The sequence below is a fragment of the Onychostruthus taczanowskii genome, unplaced genomic scaffold, assembly GCF_017590055.1.
Source record: "Onychostruthus taczanowskii isolate IOZ18803 unplaced genomic scaffold, ASM1759005v1 scaffold7, whole genome shotgun sequence".
NCBI lineage: Eukaryota > Metazoa > Chordata > Aves > Passeriformes > Passeridae > Onychostruthus > Onychostruthus taczanowskii.
This window is the reverse complement of record NW_024504786.1, coordinates 15,356,455-15,374,432: the sequence shown is the minus strand read 5'-3', so window position 1 is coordinate 15,374,432 and position 17,978 is coordinate 15,356,455. Positions and strand designations below refer to the sequence as shown.

General features: G+C 48.2%; 1 protein-coding gene across 4 annotated transcripts; it reads left to right on the top strand.

Annotated features, from left to right (window-relative positions):
- The first annotated feature begins 6,577 nt into the window (after positions 1–6,577).
- On the top strand, positions 6,578–16,398 carry GFI1 (growth factor independent 1 transcriptional repressor). Of its 4 annotated transcripts, none has more exons than XM_041421650.1 (6): positions 6,578–6,693; positions 6,928–7,137; positions 11,778–12,193; positions 12,283–12,420; positions 14,005–14,170; positions 16,220–16,398. In XM_041421650.1, the coding sequence occupies exons 1-6, from the start codon at positions 6,579–6,581 to the stop codon at positions 16,396–16,398; spliced, it is 1,224 nt and encodes a 407-aa protein (XP_041277584.1). In that variant the 5' UTR covers position 6,578. The 4 variants fall into 4 exon arrangements, with proteins under 4 accessions (XP_041277584.1, XP_041277588.1, XP_041277585.1 ...); XM_041421654.1 differs by having other exon boundaries at positions 6,579–6,707; positions 6,987–7,137; XM_041421651.1 differs by having other exon boundaries at positions 6,579–6,707; positions 6,957–7,137.
- The last annotated feature ends 1,580 nt before the right edge of the window (positions 16,399–17,978 follow it).

The following is a 17,978-nucleotide window of genomic DNA, read 5'->3' as shown; positions in this document are numbered from 1 at the left end:
GTTTGATATCAGACACAGTGCTAGGGACATAATGAAACTTGGTGCTTAAACATTTAAGCTAGAATGACTTAAAGATATGGTAGCATAAAAATATCCACATTTTATACATGATATGCTGCTAATTCCCCTACCTGTAGAGGCTCCAAATGACATAATTCTCTTGGAGGAAAGGTAGAGATCCCCTAGGAAAGCCATTATGGTAGTCCTGGAGACTAAAATTTTAAAAATACACCTATAAGATAGAAGTTAGTGCAATCTGTATGGAAACTACAGTGTTATGTTCAATCATGCACACCAGCTACTAACTCTGTGTATTAAGAGGGAAGATGAAAGCTATGAATAACTATTAGATTTCTAGATTCAATGAAGTGCATCTTTGTTCTGTGAAATACTCTTATCAGTATATATTCTGTAATTCTCTGAGAATTTTACCTGCTGATGGAGTTTTTTGGTTGTTTTATTTTTGGGGGGATGGGTAGATTGGTTGGTTGGTATTGGCTTGGAGTTTTTTCTTTACAATATAGTCTACGACATAAGAAAAATCAGTAAAATGCATTTACACTGTAGGCAACAGAACTAGAAATTCTGAATGATGGAAAGTACACAATAAATTGACTTTCAATATAACTTGTATTTAGCATGAACTTTCAGCTTCAGAGTGAACATGCTGATGTATGCATACCTACCCATGCCTGGACACTAAGACACAGCTGCTAGATCCAAGATACAACAGCTTAATGCTCTTCTTTTCCAGGAGCTAATGTTTACCTTATTTCACAATTATGAAAAACAAAAGCAATGTGCCATACTCTTTGAATTGCATAGTACCGCACAAGTGACTGAAATTTCTAGTGGCCCACTATGAAAACTAGAATTCCTTTGAAAACATTTTGTATAATCTATGCTCTGTAGCTATTGATTCAACTGTTTTCTGTTCATAATGGAGGTATATTCTGGGTCCACTCCTTCCCAAAGCTGTAATCCCTCTTTTCATCCCAGCTTTTAACACCACAGCCTACCATCACTTTCCCTCTCCAGTTTGTGCTCATAGTGATCATTTTCTAATCTGCTCTGGGAGCAGCAGAAGTTTCTCTGGTTTCCCCAGCAATCAAAAATTGCTATCAAAATCACTGATTAATTTCTGACATATTTACAGCATGTGTTTATGCCACAAGGTGGACCACAGAGAAGGTAGTGACAAGATGCTGGGAGAAAAAAATAAACAACAAGCAACATGTTAAAAGTAACTTTTTAAAAGTGTTACAAACGTAAAGACACACTTCTCAACGGAATGCACAGTGCTACAAGTTCTAGCAGCCTTTCATAGTGGAACTGTTCTGCATAACTGTGATCCCAAGTTTTATCACTTTAAAGAGGGTATAAATTCCCCACAGCATCATCCTTTTTGCTGCCTTCTCCCAATCCTGACTCCCCCACACAGGAAACTGCTTCTCCTCTCTGTACCAAGCAGCTAACCTGTCAAATCCTGTTCTTCAAGTCCTTCCTCCTGTTGCAAAGTGTCTCATCACTTCTGAACGAAAAGATCTCACCTCCAGCTTGTCACCTTTGGTACCTTATCTGATGCTGTTTTAGCTCTAATGCTGACACCGGGAAGCTACTGTAAACTGCGCAGTGAATTACACCGAGTAGCTTTTCAATCTTAAACACGACTATAACATAATCCCGCCCTACTTTAAACCCCTCCTTTTATTTATTTCTTCCCCTCTCTTGTCACTATGGTGTAACAATCATGTGCCATCGAATTCAAATGCACCTTACCAAGTTTTTATGTTTAACTTTGAATATCACACTCCGTTTGAGAGAAGCATTAGAGTAACTTCGTTAAAACCCATTACATTTCCCATTAATTACATCGCTGTGCCAGCTCTGGGCTTGGCGTAGGGCTTTTCCACGCTGGACCACAGAACACTTGGCATTGTCACACAGCTCGACACTGCGCACGCAAGACTAGGTCAATGGTTACTGAGCTGCGGCACACAGATCACACCGTAAACCAAGAATAAAAGCCGAAGCCCTTCACCTCTGCTCGGCGTGCTGATAGTGCAGATAGCAGCTCCTCTCGGGGTGGCAAGAGCCCTGGGACGATGGCTGCAGGAGCTGCTGAGGGCTCCCCTCAGGGCTTCTCGCCTCGCCGGCCTCGCGCCACCGCCCGCGGGCACGTGGCGCAGCAGCCCGCGCGCACCAGGCGACCCCGCGCCCGGGCCCCGGGCAGAGCGGGCTGTGCGAGCCCTGGCACCGCTAACACCGGCCCGTACCGTGACCCGCAGCCCGCCACGTCCCGGCAAGGCTGCTGCTCGCGCACCTTCCGGTGGCAGAGCTAAAGACAAAACTTCGCAGGTAGCCTCGGGTCATCCCCGGCACCGCTCGATGGGCAGCGCCCGCGCCCCGCTCCCCCCGTCCTCACCGGCGGCGTGAAAAAAATCACCCGTCCAGCCGAGACCCGGGAAGGCAGAGGATATGCTTCGGCACGAACTAGTTTTGCAAAACACGAAACACAGCCGGTTTCGTACCATTTCTCCTCTAATCGTTTGAGAAAACTGACACCCCAGGAGCCGGAGGTGGGTTCCCTGTGCCCGTGCAGCACCCACGTTCACACGAGAGATTATACTAGCACTTGCTTTATTCACTCATTTGATTTATTTATTTCTGCTGGAGGGGTTTAACCTGATTAGGAAGCAGCAGGTGAGCAGGGGCCGTCCGCAGGTGGGCGCAAGGGGCTCAGCAGGGTGCCTCCCGCAGGACAGTCCCGAGCGGAGCCGCTCGGCGCCCGGCAGCCCATCCCGCTTCCTGGAAAACTGCAAGCACCCTCCGAACGGAGATCACCACGCATTACAGCCCACAGCAGCACCTGTACATATTTTGTATTTACATATATAAAGACGGATGTGTATTTTATTGTAACCAAGTCACAATTATTTATGAGCGTTACTAGTAATTTAATGTGTTCTGGTGCTTTGATTACCCAGCCAAAGAGATGCGTAGCAAGGTAAACGAAAGGGCATGAATTTATCATGCCATTTCGGAGGCAAACGAGAAAGACTGTTTTGCAAAAAGTGAGTCAACGAAGACGCAGACACGAAATCAGACCCAGTTGTTCTAATCTGGTTATTTTTACTGATTCCAGCACTGATTCTTGAAGCTGAAGGCGTGAATGGTCTTCGGAGTAATCAACCTAAAGTTGATCGCAGCAAGGCGACTGCGGTACACAGATGCTGTAAGTAAAACTGCTGTGCCCAGCACCAGGAACTTTCCGGCAAAAATAAAGGTGTCAGTCGTGTTCTTCAGCTTCCTTTTGTGTCACAGCAAAGCACCACACAGTTGTCGGACAGTTTACTCTAGGTAATGTTCGCTTGCTTAGTTAGATTTTGGGAAGTCAGGCTAGTCCTATGAACTGTAGGGGCTCACGAGCACCAAGTGGCTAATTTTCCTGTAAATGCTTCAGGACTGGTGGTGAAAAAAAAGGAAAAAAAAAAAAAAGAAAAAAGAAAAAAAAAAGCATTTGGTCTCAAAGCCAGCATACTCCTGAGAGTGAGGGAGGCTGAAGTGCTTCTGTCGTTTCTGAACGGGAAATGGTGTCAAACCTCTATTCTCTCACTGCAGTGTCACACTTCAGTCGACCCTACAGTCACCGAAACGAAGTTGCTGATGGCCTGAGATGTCTCAGAGCGAAGCCCAGAACCGCCTCAGAAAGATACTGAAGACCTAAAAGCCTGACTTCCTGGCTGCATTAGGAACCCGAGATCAGACCTGAAAAATTGTATTTTGGAGTTGTGTGGGTGCATGAAGCAAGGTGAACCTTTTTCTTTTTGTAGAAGGGAGCAGGCTTCCCCGTTGTGCAGCGCAGGGGTCCCCACTGGTGCAGGATGCTGCCTGATGTGAATCCCGTTACTGTTCTCATCCCCGCTGCCTCACGGATCCTTCCCGAGTCAGCACCTGAGCACCGGCACGCAGACGAGGAGGGAGGGAATCTCTCCCCACCTTGCGTGGCTCCGCTCCGCTTTCGCCTTAGTGTTTGAATCGCTGTCAAGCAACAGTAGCCGGGGGGGGGTGTGTGGGACGGGTGGGACGACGGGGGACAGGACAGGACGGGACGGGACGGGGGGACGACACCTCTCGCCTACCCCTTCCATATTTAACTATTACCTAAATCCGAAGGGAAATGAGCAAACCTCTAGGCTTGGGTCTTAAGGTATTTTCAGCGCCGCTGGGCGTATTTATCCCAGAAGAGTTTTCCACAACAAGTTATTTCAAGCCTAGGAGAGGTCTCCGTTGCCCAGGGCCCGGCCTTAGCCCCGATAACAACGCCATGCACGGCCCGATGGCGGCGGGAGGTGCGTTCCCCCACTGCCGGGCCAAGGGCAGGCGATGCAGCGCGGAGCGGGCAGGGCGAGCGCCGGCAGCCCCAGCCCCTGCCCTCTCCCCGCCCGAATCAATCTGTGTTTTGAATCTGTGACTTGTTCTCGTTGCGGAAGTCGAAGGGGATCCAAGAATAGTTCAGATAGATCTGTGTAATTTCTAGAGCAGAACCCCGAGAGAAACGAAACGCCCGATTCCAAAATGACACTTCGATGTCACTTCAGCGAGCTCTGTGAGGTGGAATACGGTAAGAGGTTTTCATTTAAGGAAAAATGAGAGAGAAACAGAGGCGGGGAACACTACTGATTTGCGAGGCTCTGGCGCTTTTGTAACTTTTTTTTTTTTTTTTTTTTTTTTTTTTTTTGCAGAAGCTCCTAACTAACGCTCAGGAAGTGGAATTTGTGGTTTAGGGGGCCGAGCTCTGAAGGAGTTGAGAGAGACAGAAAAGTTAAAAAAAAAAAAAAAAAGCGCAAACTCAAGAGCACTATTGCTCCTTAAAGGAAGACTAAATTTAAAGTCACACAAATTAGCAGGCTGCCGCGCACACCCCGTCCGCAGCCCAGCTCTCTTCGGCCCTCCAAATGGGTAAGCGTTCTCCCTTCTCTCGCCTCGCGTGGGCAGCTGCCGGCGGGCGGGCTGGGGCGGCAGCAACCCTTCTCCTCTCGGCTGAGACCCCGCGCCGCTCCTCAGCCGCCCGGCCCGGCGCCAGCCCCGCGCCCCCGCAGTGACGGCCGCCGGGCGGGCGCGGCCAGCGGGAGCCGGGGCGAACGGCGGCCAGGTGCGCTGCGGGACTCGCCTTCCCACGGGCACGGCACCTGCCTGGCCAGCTCCGGCCTTGGGAAGCTCACGGCGCCTCCGCGGCGTGACTTTTGGAGGGAAACACTCGGCAGAAGAGGCGCCGCGCCCAGAGCCCCCAACGGCTGCGGCAGCCCTTGCTGTCGGGGCGCGGGTGGGTAACGGGTTATCGGGCCGCTTTGATTTCTCTGCCCCTTCCGTGCGGGCCCGCTGGCTGCTAGCTCCTGCTCAAGGATGAACGCAGGCACAGGTGGGTCCGGGCAACAACGCTCCCACCCAGCTCCGTGCCTGGGGGGCGGCGCCTCCCCGGCAGCGCTGAGCAGCCCGGCCCCTGCTGGGCGCGGACGGGCCGGAGCTTTGTCGCACAGCCAGTGCCGCCACCTGCGGGGCAGTTCCTGGTCCCCAGCTGGTGCCCTGGGGCTCTTCCCTCTCTTCCCCGTTTGCAACCCTCCCAAGTCCCCCAACCCCCCAAACGAACGAGGATTAAACTCGCAAAGTCAAGTGCAACGGCAGAGGCGCCCCGGTGCTGGATGGGTTCGAATGAACCTCTCCGGCCTTCCCCCGAAGAGTCGGCTCGGGGTAGTTTTATTTAACCCTGTCTCCCCCGACTCCCGCAGGAGAGTTCCCACCTTGTCTCCTTTTCCCGCCCCGGCTTTCGGTGCTCGCAGCTGCAAGGTGGCGCGGCGCCGACAGCTGCGGGCTGGAGGAGATTCCGTTTTGTTCGTTTTCGTGTTATCGTGGTTCGCGCGGGATGGGTGAATCAGTCCCTCCGACAGCAACAGCCTCCCAGGCGCCAGGTTTAGGCTGTCGGGTTTGTAACGACTCTCCCTCCCATCCCGGTAACAAGCCCGTCCAGGGTGGTGCGACGTGATAAACTGTTTCGGAGGGGAGATTTCTTGGCGCCGCTTCTGCCGTGGCTGCCGGCGCGGGAGCAAGCACGGAGGCGCGGTGTGCCCACTTGGAGGGACGGGATAACACCCGACCTCAGCCCCCTCTCGTCCGAAGAACGGTGCCCAGCTGGTGTTATTGCCTGCTCCCCGCAATCCGGCAGCGGCTGTCGGAGCGTGGCCGGGGCGGCCCCAAGGCCACGGTGGGAGGGAGGGCGGGTAAAAGGCGTTGGCTGGGGAAGGTTGGAAACTGAGTTATCTGCACTCCTGGAAGAGGGGGCGAGGCGAGCGGGCCGGGGGCGGTGGCCGGAGCCACCTGCGCGCTGCCACCTGGCGCGCCGTCCCTGGCGAGCGGCCCCTCCTGGCCGGCGCCCCCGGCCCTCACCGGCGGGCGCGGCGCCTTTCCGCAGGTCGCCTCCCCGCCGCCGCCCCGCAGGAGATTCGGGGGTGACACTCGCCGCCGCCGTGCCGGGCGCTTAGAGAGGGAGCGCGGCCGTGCCGGCCGTGACAGCACCCACCATGCCGAGGTCCTTCCTAGTGAAGAGCAAGAAAGCGCACAGCTACCACCAGCCTCGTTCCGCTGACGAGGACTACAGCCTGCGGCTGGAGACGGTGCTAGCCCAGATCTGTGCAGGTAGGAGTCCCTCTGTCTCATTCTCACTCGGAGACTGCCCACCTGCCCGACATCACCTCGGTGCTCGCGGCACCGGGCGGTCGCTCTGAAGCCCCTGCGGGACGCCGGAGGGGCTGATGCGGGTTTGGAGAGAGTCGGGCATCAAACCTTGGCGGGAGCGGGCCGCCGCGGGAGGTGGCTGGCTCCGACTACGGACCCACACTGAGGAGTTCCCTCTTCTCCTTTACCCTGCAGACCCCTGCAAGATTCCCGAGGACACGGAGCTGTGCCGCACCGCCCTGCCCGATCCGGAGCCTTCCCGGGGGCGCTTTTCCCCGGAATCCCACCTTACCGAGGCTGCCGATGGCACCTCCGAGTCAGCGCCCAGCTGCGAGGGCAGTGTCTGTGACAGAGTGTCCGAGTTCGAGGACTTCTGGAGACCTCCCTCGCCCTCCGTCTCGCCAGGTAGGAGCGGGGCGAGCAGCGCTCAGCGAGGGTCCGGCTGCATGTCCGTGCCCGTGCCGTGGGGCAGCGGACGGACCATGCCTCTCATGGCTATGTGCCACCACCACAAACGAGTATAAGGGACAGATTTGCCTGTCCCTTTTAAAAATTATTATTATTTTCCCCCCAGATTTGCCAGAATCCGTTCCTTCCACTCGTTTTCGGGTTCCCTCTTTCGGGTTGCTTTTCCAGCCCGTATTGTGCTGCTGAGGGAGCAGCAGGTGACAGGCTACAGCAGGAAAGTTGTCATGACACGGGGTGCTATTTTTTGCTTTGTGATTACTTGTTAATGCAAGCCAGGTTATGTTTAAAAGGTCCCGGCATTCTCCTACAGGGTCGTGCCTACACAGAATTTTTCAGTCTTTTTAGACAATACACACAATTTATATACCTGCAGTAAACAGAGCTAAACAGAGCTGATTTTGTGTTTTGTACAATCTGCCAGACATTTTCCTAACGCCCTTTCTTCTGCTATTTTTTTTTTTTAATTGTTTGTGTGCTTTTGGTTTTGTTTCTTTGTATTTTTGTTTGGTTTGGTTTTTTAAACGTCTGTTTATTTTTCTTTTCTAAAAACACATTTGTAAAAACCAGAGGGGAAAAAAAGCCAATGACGGTCAGATTGAAACACCCCAAATCCAGGAAACTCACACTTATGGCTGCAGTGCCTGTCTCTAGCTCCCTTGTCCTGCCTTTGATGTGGCTGGAGCAATGGAAGACGTTGTCCCCAGCCTGGCACAAATACTTATCTCGTTTAAAAATACAATGATGTCATTTTAGAACAAAAATATGTATATATATATATATATATCCACTTTTATTGCCTCGATTAAAAAGAGACAGCTGGACAAAGGACAATTTTTGTCTTGATGAAGGAAAAATTGTGTCAGCTTTACCGACTGAGAGCAGAAGCCAGCAAAAAAATACTTAGTCCCGGTTTGCCACCATTTCCCACTTCGTCTTTACAGTGTCCATGCATATGAACGGCTAATTGTAATGACGTGGATTTGCATTTTTAAAGCCTCATCTTCTTTCAAGAGTCCTAAGCTCCTTTAAGGGGACATTCAAAATGCTGCCCAGCATCAGCCACTTTCAGTGGCTGCACAGGATACTTTCGGTCTGTTCAAATGACACACCAGACCAAATGCAGCATTCTTCTGGTAATATTTCTGCACAGACTGTAGCAATGTGTGTAATTTTTGTTCTAACGAATTTTTCCTGCCCCTCCTTTTCCAAATAACTACACTTTCTGCACAGGAAAGAGACCATTTTCATGGAGTGTAAAAAAGATAGATGTAAAATAGAGCAGATATTTTATCAGGTCTGCTCTGCCTTTTCCTCCTTCCCTCTCATTTCTTCCCTCACTGTGGGGTTCATTAGCTTCTGGCCAACTATCAGGCTGTCCGAGGAAGATAACTTTGCAAAATGAGGATGATGTCCCCAGATCAAGATTCTTCAGGGTGGGGTGGGCAGTCCTGGAGCTGTCTGATCCCATTCACAGGAGGTCCGGGAAGGTATAGGACTCCAAGTACATAAGGGCTTTATTAAATGAATCTCAGTGCATTGAGGGAGATGGTGTTATATTAATGATGAAGGCAGTGGCAAGAGGATTAGATAGTTGGGCTTCCTCCCACAGCTCACCTCCTCCAGCCCCTCTGCCTTCCAGCTGCTTTGTTAGATTCAGTGTGAAGCCAGAATTTGTGTATAGGTCACTTCTGCAAGATGCAGTGGTGAGAGACTGTATTCCTACAATTGTGTTTGGATGGGGCACAATTTTTGTGCTTTGCCAGGCAGAGCAGATGAGAAATAATGGTTTTCAATCATGCTGAAGGCATGTGTAGTAGTACTACCACTCCTGTATCTCTAGAAGTGAGCACAGGTGCAGGTGGCACTTCAATATGCAGAGAAAGCTGTATTTATTTCACTTTTGTCTTTGAGTGCTGTGCTGCTGATGTAGGCAGTCATACAACATACAGACATAATACATGTTCACTCCATCCGAGCAAATCACTTCATTTAACCTCACTTTCTACCTGTGTTTAATCACATGGGTGTGCATATGCAGAAGGTGCATGGGAGCTCAGTGCAGCAGTATTAGTAGCTCCTGATGAGCCTGTTGATGCTGCAGAAGGAGAGAGACTTTTCCTGGGTATAATGGAATTGTGCAGAAAATGTGGTGTTTGTGTAAGAGCAGGCTCCAATCTTTCTTTGTTATGCATCTGTTTCCAACCATTTAAGGTTGAGTTTGTCTTGCCTTCAAAAACAAGCACTGATTTTTATTTTTTTTTTTCTCCCAGAAGTAGTCTCCGTAATGGCTGCATAGAATTTCTAGGAAAATGAGGGAGAATGTTTCTCAGTGTCTCTGCTCCCCCCCAGATGCTGTGGAGAAGAGGCACATACAGAAATGCCCTGCAATGTGGGAGAGCAGAGTTTGGAGGTTGCTTTGCCACTGGGCTTGGATAGCTTGAGTATACTGTGAGGAAATACCCTGCATTTGTGCTTGAGAAGGCTCCAAAGCATGTGAGGTGATGGAAGGAACATTGCACGCAAACTGATCTGTGGTGCAATGTTCACTGTATACTGTATTGCCAATTCCAAGGGCTCAAAAATCAGGTCAGCCTTCCTTCTCACTCAATGAGCTGGCTCAGAAATCAAGATTGTAAGTAATACCTTATGGATATTCAGTTCTAGTGTTGAAATATTGAGGGTTTATGTTTTCATGCTTTTCTTACAGTTTGAGCTACATGTTGACTTTAAAAGGAAAAAATAAAGTTATAACAAGAACAAACAAAAGCAAAGATGAGGGCCTGATGAAATCATGTCATTTCAAGAGCTGGGACTTTAAGATAGGTTTGAATTTTGTGATAAAATCGTGAGAGATGGCAACACTGAAACTGGTTGCAAAGACACAAGATAGATGATGCGATGCTGACCACAACTTTGCAGTCAGTGCAGAACAGGAAAAATCATGCTGAACACCATGTCAGCTAATTTGATTTCATCACTCTCTTCAAATGTCCCCACTGGTATGTGTGCATATATTTGTAATAAAAAGACTGCTAATTTCAATGGAAGAATTTGAGACTGTTAACATATGAAATTATGTAAAAGATAGGAAAAAGTCAAGTCATTCAAAGCTCAATTTTAACCTAATCTCCTACTGCCTTCTGTAACCCCTCAGTGTCAACTTGCCTATCCAAATGGATAGCCTAACACATCGTGCCTTCTTTGCCTAGTCCACCCCCATTTATCCTGGTTTGCCAAAGGCTGAAAAAGCCGTGGGAGCTGACATGAGTAAGAAAGAGATCCATTGTGGGTGGACAAGTTTCTGGTTAAAGGAGGTTACTCTGGAAGCCCAAGTTATAAGGGAAGCCAATATCTCTATGAAGGCATCAGCATTTCAGTAGTTAATTGATTCATCTCTTCCTTGGCTCACTAAAACTGTTGTCCAGTGGAGACATTTGACTCTCCCAGTGCTACTGCCTGTTATGATGAGGACTGAAAGCAGTGTGCCTTGGGCATTAATCAGCATCTCTGGCAGACACTGTTGGGGTCTGGTGCCCTCATGTTCCATCCCAGCTGTGCTTTCCTCCATGTGACACTCCTTGAGCAGTTGTGCCTTTAGACACTCCTCTCAAAGGCTGTGCTCCTGCCATTGTATCAGACTCTGCTGTGGGCCACCAAGTGTGATTCATGTGCCCACTGCATTGGTCAGATGCCACTGCTGAAGGCAAGCCTCTTAGAATCTGCTGAAGCCATTTGAGCTTACCCCAGTGGAAATTTGCTTTGATTACCACTGCTAGGAAAATGGGTTTTTGTCTTCAGGTTTTAATGTGGCCCATCCCAATGATTTTACAAAGCTCAGTGTTTTGGGCACACTCAGTTTCTTTATATGGAGAACCTCAGAGCAATCTGAAACAACCATGATTTTCTTTCAGATGAGAAGTAATTTTTTTTTTTTTTTTAAAGTGAAGCATAGCAAACAAGCACCTCAGAAGCTGTTACTTAAGTTATGCTGTAGTATAGTTATGGTCAGTTGTGGCATGAAGTTGAGAGACTAGATTTGGGCATTGAATTGTGCAACAAGGTTTTTTAATTTTGTTGACCAGATAAATCTCAGCACGTTTGCTCTGTCTGGCACCTCTGTAATGTTATATTTGCACATATATATATATATGTGTGTGTGTGTGTGATCTCTATCAGAGCTTAAACATGTGGACTGTCAGCCTTGATGTCCATCTTGGGATATAGTAGATACATGTTTCCAAGAAGCTGCAGATAAAACTATAGGAAGTTGCAGACTGAGTTGTTTAGATTCTTGCTAGTCTGATCAGTGTGTACACATGAGGTATCCAGAGTTGGAGGCAGACAAAATTGGTGTTGGCTTTAAATAATTTGGCTGGGACTTTGGGTAAGTAAGTAGTACTGGACACTGAGGTCCTAATATGCAATATAAACTATCCTCCCATTGAGATGAAAGGGCAGCCTCAAAGTGCAGTACAGGGGTCAGGCTCTGGACACAAGCCTAGGTGCTGAGGCTGTTCTGCCTCATTATATCATGGATTGTGAAGCACACCAATTCCCTTGCCCTTGTGTTTCCACAGCCTCGGAGAGATCTGTGTGTCCATCCCTAGATGAAGCACCCCCTTTCTCAGTGCCCTTCAAACCGTACATGTGGAACAGCCTGGGTGGCTCCGAGCTCAGGCACCTTGTGCAAAGCTACAGGCCCTGCCCGACGCTGGAGCGGACCTCGACCCTGGGGCTCTTCTGTGACCGAGGCTCGGAGCCCGCCCTCTATGGCGCCGAGTGTAGCTCTTCCCTGGGACTGTATGGTGACTTCAGCTCCCCGGGCCCGGGGCTGTTTGAGCGGCCGCCAGCAGCAGCTCCTGGACTCTATGCTGAAACTCAGCCTGGACTGCAGCAGGAGAAGGGGCCAGGTGGCATCAAAGTGGAGTCTGACCTCTTGTGCCGCCCACTGCTCATCAGCACTGGCTCTTACAAGTGTGTCAAGTGCAGCAAGGTAGGGATTCCTTTCTCCCACACTGGATATGGCTCCCTCCCAGCCCTTTCTCCCTGGCAAACTTAACGCTGTGTACTGTATTTCCTCAGGTCTTCTCCACACCGCATGGCCTTGAGGTACATGTGCGCCGCTCACACAGCGGCACGAGGCCCTTTGCCTGTGACATGTGTGGCAAGACCTTCGGCCATGCAGTCAGCCTGGAGCAGCACAAGGCCGTGCACTCACAGGTGAGAGCAGGCAGGCTGCCGGGATGGACGGCTGGGGACCGGGGCCAGCTGCTCTATTCTGCTGGCTGGGGAAGCCACGAAGGCAAATACAGGGCAAGGAGGTAGGGACCTATACTGAGGAGGGGAAGAGAAGGTGGGAGAGCTGCAGTGGGCAGTTGTAGGTGAAGAATATGGTGACAATCAGAGGAAAGGGTGGCCAGTTAGTGTGCAAAGGAGCTATGAGGTAATTAAAGAACACAGGCTTTGTTTCCGTTCTTCCGACCTTGCATGTGTCGTCTGTATTAAGCAATGGGCACTTCTGGCACTCAAGAAGTAACAGAAAATAATAAGTGTTCACTCTCAGAGCTGGAAATTGCAATGCAGGCGCTGGCTTTTTTTTAACAGCTAAAGCAACTCAGTGTGTTTTCTTCTAATGCAGCACTCCTCATTCTTTCTCCTCCCTCCCACAAAGCAGTGAGTCTTCCCTTGTTTGGAGTCATTTTTGTCAGTGCAGGGAACATCTGAACGACCATTCAGGTACAGAGCACTGACTTCACCCGTCTCGACACACTGAGTCACACACCAAAAGAATATGGTGGTTAATTTTGGTAGGAGGACTTGTAACATTTTCCACCTGCTGATACGATGCCATATTTCCCCTTCCCCACCCACCTGACCTGGCAAATCTTCCTTCTTCAGATTGACTTTTGGAGGATAGAGCTACAGCAATGTTTTTTTACTCTTTATAATTTTGTGAGTGTGCAACCAGCAGAGCACACAATGAAGGGAGATATCTCATTGTCCATGAAACAATGGTGAAAAGAGCAGCACTGCATAATGTGTCCATGGAGGGGACAGCATTTTGGGGAGAATGCATTAAAAGCCAACTAAAGAAGGTGATTCTGTGAAAGCATAGAAGGAAGCAAAGAAGGAAGAGGAAGGTGCAATGGGAGTCAAGGGATGGAAAGAAGAGATGACGTGGTATAAGAAACTGATGGAGAGGAGTGTGTGAGGGAGAGGTGAGAGACAGTAAGGTCTTAATGCATTTGGTTTTATACGTTGAAGTAGTAAGCTCAAAAGCTGTTTGTCCCAGGTGCTCTACATACCTTCCACTTGAGTTTTAATGGAACTAAAAAAAGCAGTTAGTTTACCATGCCAGAACTCAGTCTACCAGAGGGATTTCCCAAGAGACCCAAGCAGCCCTTGGCACCCACTTTCCTGTGTACAGTGGAGAGGTGGCCTCTGAACAGTGCTGCAGCTGTTGAGCTTCCCAGCACAGTGATTGTGTCTCAGGCCTCTGATAAAGTGTGTTGGCAGACTCTGCCCAGTCCATTGGGGTTGCTCCCACCTGGCCATTCCTGCCAGCAGGAAGAGCTGTTCAATTAAATTTTAGTAATGCACAGTGCTAGGAGAGGACGCATTATCTTTTTTATCATGTGGTGCTGCTATCAAGCCAGTGTTACCATCTGTGTGGGCCAGTCCAGCTCCCTGGAGAAGTGTAAGTTCTTGCTAAGGCAGAAGGAGCAACACTCATGTGCAGTTGGGCAGTTTGTTGCTGATGGGATCATTGGTGTGATGTGTGTGTCTGGGCTCATCTCTCTGCAGGAACGCAGCTTTGATTGTAAGATTTGCGGCAAGAGTTTTAAGAGATCTTCTACTCTGTCCACCCACCTGCTCATCCACTCAGACACCCGACCCTATCCGTGCCAGTACTGTGGGAAGCGGTTCCACCAGAAATCTGATATGAAGAAACACACCTTCATTCACACAGGTCAGCCCTGCAACTGCTAGGGTCAGCCCCAACATGAGGGCAGGTCTCAGAGGTTTCTCTGCAGCAGTCCATTCCTCCTCAGCTGGGACAGCACAAACACCTCCCTATGCTTCTCACTGTCCTGCTGCTGTTCATGTTATCTGAGCTGTACCTGGGCAAAGGAGGGTGATCTGGAGGAGCTTTAATGGACAGCAGCTGCAAAATAACCTACAAAAATCCTCGCAATCCAATCAGTGTTCCCTTAATAGGATCCACCAATGTTTATTCACAGGGCTTTTGTGTAAGATGATTTGTAGAGTATTGTATTCGTGTGGCCTTGATTTACAGCTGAGGTCCCGGGAAAATGACAGGTGAATTTGATTACAGCATTGCTTTTTGCAGGATCTACCAATTTACAATAGGAACAACAGGAGTCTCCTCCTCTAGATCAAACACTAAATTGGAGGGCCGAGGTCTTAATCTAAATATTTGTTCAGAGAGTGTCTGCACTTCCACCTGGATTTTCTGAGAAATGGCTACAGTTTGATACAGAATAGAAGGAGAGGTGCAGAGTTCTCAAGTTTCACTGTTACTAATAAACATGGAAACTAATGTAAAGTGCAGGTGAATCACCAAAGGAAATTGTTTCAAAAGTATCACTCAGTGAGAAGGCAGGTTTATCAGAAATCATTAAAAGAATATCTTGCTTTTCAGACCTGCACCGTTCATTGAAGTAGAGGGAAATGAATGTGTAAGATATGGAAGAACCCGTAGACATGAAATAGCAGTTATACTGGACAAACGTATGGTTCAGATGACCAAAATCCTTTTCCCTGATAGTGGCCACTAGCAGATATAAAGGGTGAAGCCTAAAAAGGGCAAATATGTAGAGATTTCTACATGCACTATATGTAGCACTGCTTGGCTGTGACTTTTCTAGGTGACAAGCAGAGAATAGTAAATGTTATTTATAAAGATTTTTCACTGAAGGTTGCTGGATGAAAATGACCTATTTATGAAGTAATACAAGAAGTATCTCCTTAGTAACTTTTTCAAATTATGCTTGATTAAGTAGAATTTCAGACAAATTCTGAATCAGATTATTTTCTTGTGAGATCAGAAACTGTGCCTGGGCTTTTAAAATGCTAATGTAAAAGCAGGTCTTTAACTGAATGAGGGATTCCTTTCATATGCACCATTATTTGTGGAATAAGCCTTCAGCACATTTTGCTTTTTTTTTTTTTTGATTCTAAGAATCTGATCTTCAAACACCCAAAGAATTTGTTGTTCCCAGCTGAAGCCAGTGGGCTCTGCAGGTGCAAAGCCACTCTGAAAATCCGGCATGGTGTTGTGGTTGGGCTCCCTTTTATTTGTTATTTGATCATAAACAGTAGGAAAATATACTTAGATCCTGCTCCCATGGAGTTTTGTCACTGACTCCTCTGTAGAAGTTCCAGAGGTTGTATCTATTCCTGTTTACATTATTTACCTGCTGGAGAACTTCAGGGCTCTGACTGCTAGCATTGGAGTGTGGGGAACAGAGAGAACAGATGTCTGCATGAACCCTGCCCTTCAGGATTCACTTAATGGCCCTCATACCTCCCTTGGGGACAGACCCCAGATCACCGGATTTGATTTAACAATTTCTATCTACCTATTCCACCTGCCTTCATGCTGATGGTATAGTAATCAGTGCCAGGCATTAATCACTTTTCTAGGAGTTCCTCATATTTCTAGGACACAAAGCCAGTTTAAACTACACAGAGCCCATGCAGACAAATACACTCACAAGGTGCGGTGTCCTGAGAGCACTCTGCTTCAGACTGCTCTCAGGACTGTGCTGGGCTGATGGAGGTGCATCCAAGTCCAGGCCTGCTCAGCTGCAGTAGAGGCTCAGCTAATGCTCTGTCTTGGGCTCCCAACTCCATGTCTTTTTGTAAGAATGACTTAGGTAAGCATACAAAAACCTCTTTGAAAAGCTTTAAGTACCAGTGTATATTTGCTGTGGTCCCACATAAGCAGCATGCTGCCTCTTTCACAGCCTCTCTCTTTCTCACCTTCTGCTTGCAGGTGAGAAGCCTCATAAGTGCCAGGTGTGTGGAAAAGCCTTTAGTCAAAGCTCCAACCTCATCACCCACAGTCGGAAGCACACAGGCTTCAAGCCCTTTGGCTGTGATCTGTGTGGCAAAGGCTTCCAACGAAAGGTGGATTTACGGAGACACCGGGAGACGCAGCACGGCCTGAAATGAGTCCAAACTACAATACAGAAAGGGCTACAACACTATGAGAACAGACTCCCTTGGCTTCCCTGCTGTCTTGAACACAGACCCTGGCATTACCTTTCTGAACAGGAGCTCAAACAGGAAAGAAGAGGACAGAGCCATGTGTTGACAGCTCAACCTGAATGACTGTGAAGGGGCAAAGTAAAGGCTGGGGTTTCTCTCCTCTTCCCCTTGTTGTTTCTGAAATAACACTTTTTTAGATATAAAGCCTAATACTCCAAAGATGGATAAGCTATCAAATATCTGCAAGCTGGAAAATATGTCTGCCATGGCCATGATGAACCCCTTCAAGTTTTCAGTAGCTTGAATCAGCTGGCAGGAAATCATGGGTATAGCAGTGTTTACATGGGGTAATGACACAGACCCATCAGCATCTGCCCCGGTTGAGTTCAGTGCTGAATGTGCTCACTCTTGGATGACTTCCTGTCAGGAAAACCTGGAGGAACAGGACTGTGCAGTTTGCATCTTGCTGGTTTTTAACCAAAGGTACCAGCTGGTGTCTGATCCTGCTCTCACTTATTCTAGTGCAAATCAGGAGCTGCATTAACAGTTACAGAGAGGTCCTTTTTATCCTCCCTGAGCCACCTCTCTCTGTGCAAGGCCTGACTGCCAGTATGTTTGAAGCATGGAGGGTTACTTCTTCCTACATCCACTAGGGAGAAGGAAGCTTGTGAAAGACCAGTGGAAAAGCCAAAGCACAGAATTATGCCTTAGAACTAGAAACCAATCCAAGAAGTGAACCTGCCTGAGGAGGGCAGGAGCACCAGGGAAGCACAGACTTTCTGTGCAGAACCATTACTGGCTTATGCACTCTGGGCTTGTTCTAATAACTGGAAAATAGCTACTTAATAGCATCAGTTGTATATTTGTTTTTGGTTTTTTAATTTTTAAAGGGAAACTTTCTGAGGTGGGCAGGACTTACTGTAAAAGTATAATTTACTTAATTTGCCTTAACAACTCTGCATGTACCTCAGTTAAAAAAAAAAAAACAAGCTGTTTTTACTTTGTTGACAAGTTTGTAAATGTCCTTATTTAGATTTTATGGAGTGTCTTATGTTTCTTGATACATATTTATTAGAACAATGTTTTAAGTTAATAAAGTATCGAGGATGGTCCAGAGTGATTATTATTTAAAATGTAACTGCACATTTGTGAATGTCAGCGATTACAACAACATACCACAACGCCTGTCAGGGAATCCAAGGAGGGAATGCAGGCACAAGGGCTGTAGTGATTAAAGAACACAACTGCCATGTTTATTTGTTCAGTTCTTACTGATTTCAGATCAACATTCACACTTTTGAGAATAAGGATACACCATGCCTTGGACTATCTCTATAAAAGGATTTAGGGGAAACTGCAGTTTTAAGGCTTTGCTTTGGAAATGTAGACAGCCAGAAGTCCCTGCTTAGCCCAGGAGCAACTTGAATATCTCCCACAAGATTAAATGTCTAGGAGTTTGCAGGGACACCTGAGCAGCAGGTGCATCATTTATACTTAAGCCTGTTGGGACTCACAATATGGCCTTTTGCCTGCCTGCCTTGCCA

What these genes read in the sequence shown, in the direction of transcription:
- GFI1 (XM_041421650.1), top strand. Translation starts at nt 6,579, where the DNA reads ATGCCGAGGTCCTTCCTAGTGAAGAGCAAGAAAGCGCACAGCTACCAC. An exon ending in GCTAGCCCAGATCTGTGCAG is followed by an intron (nt 6,694 to 6,927) that starts GTAGGAGTCCCT and finishes TTTACCCTGCAG; the next exon opens with ACCCCTGCAAGATTCCCGAG. An exon ending in ACAAGGCCGTGCACTCACAG is followed by an intron (nt 12,421 to 14,004) that starts GTGAGAGCAGGC and finishes ATCTCTCTGCAG; the next exon opens with GAACGCAGCTTTGATTGTAA.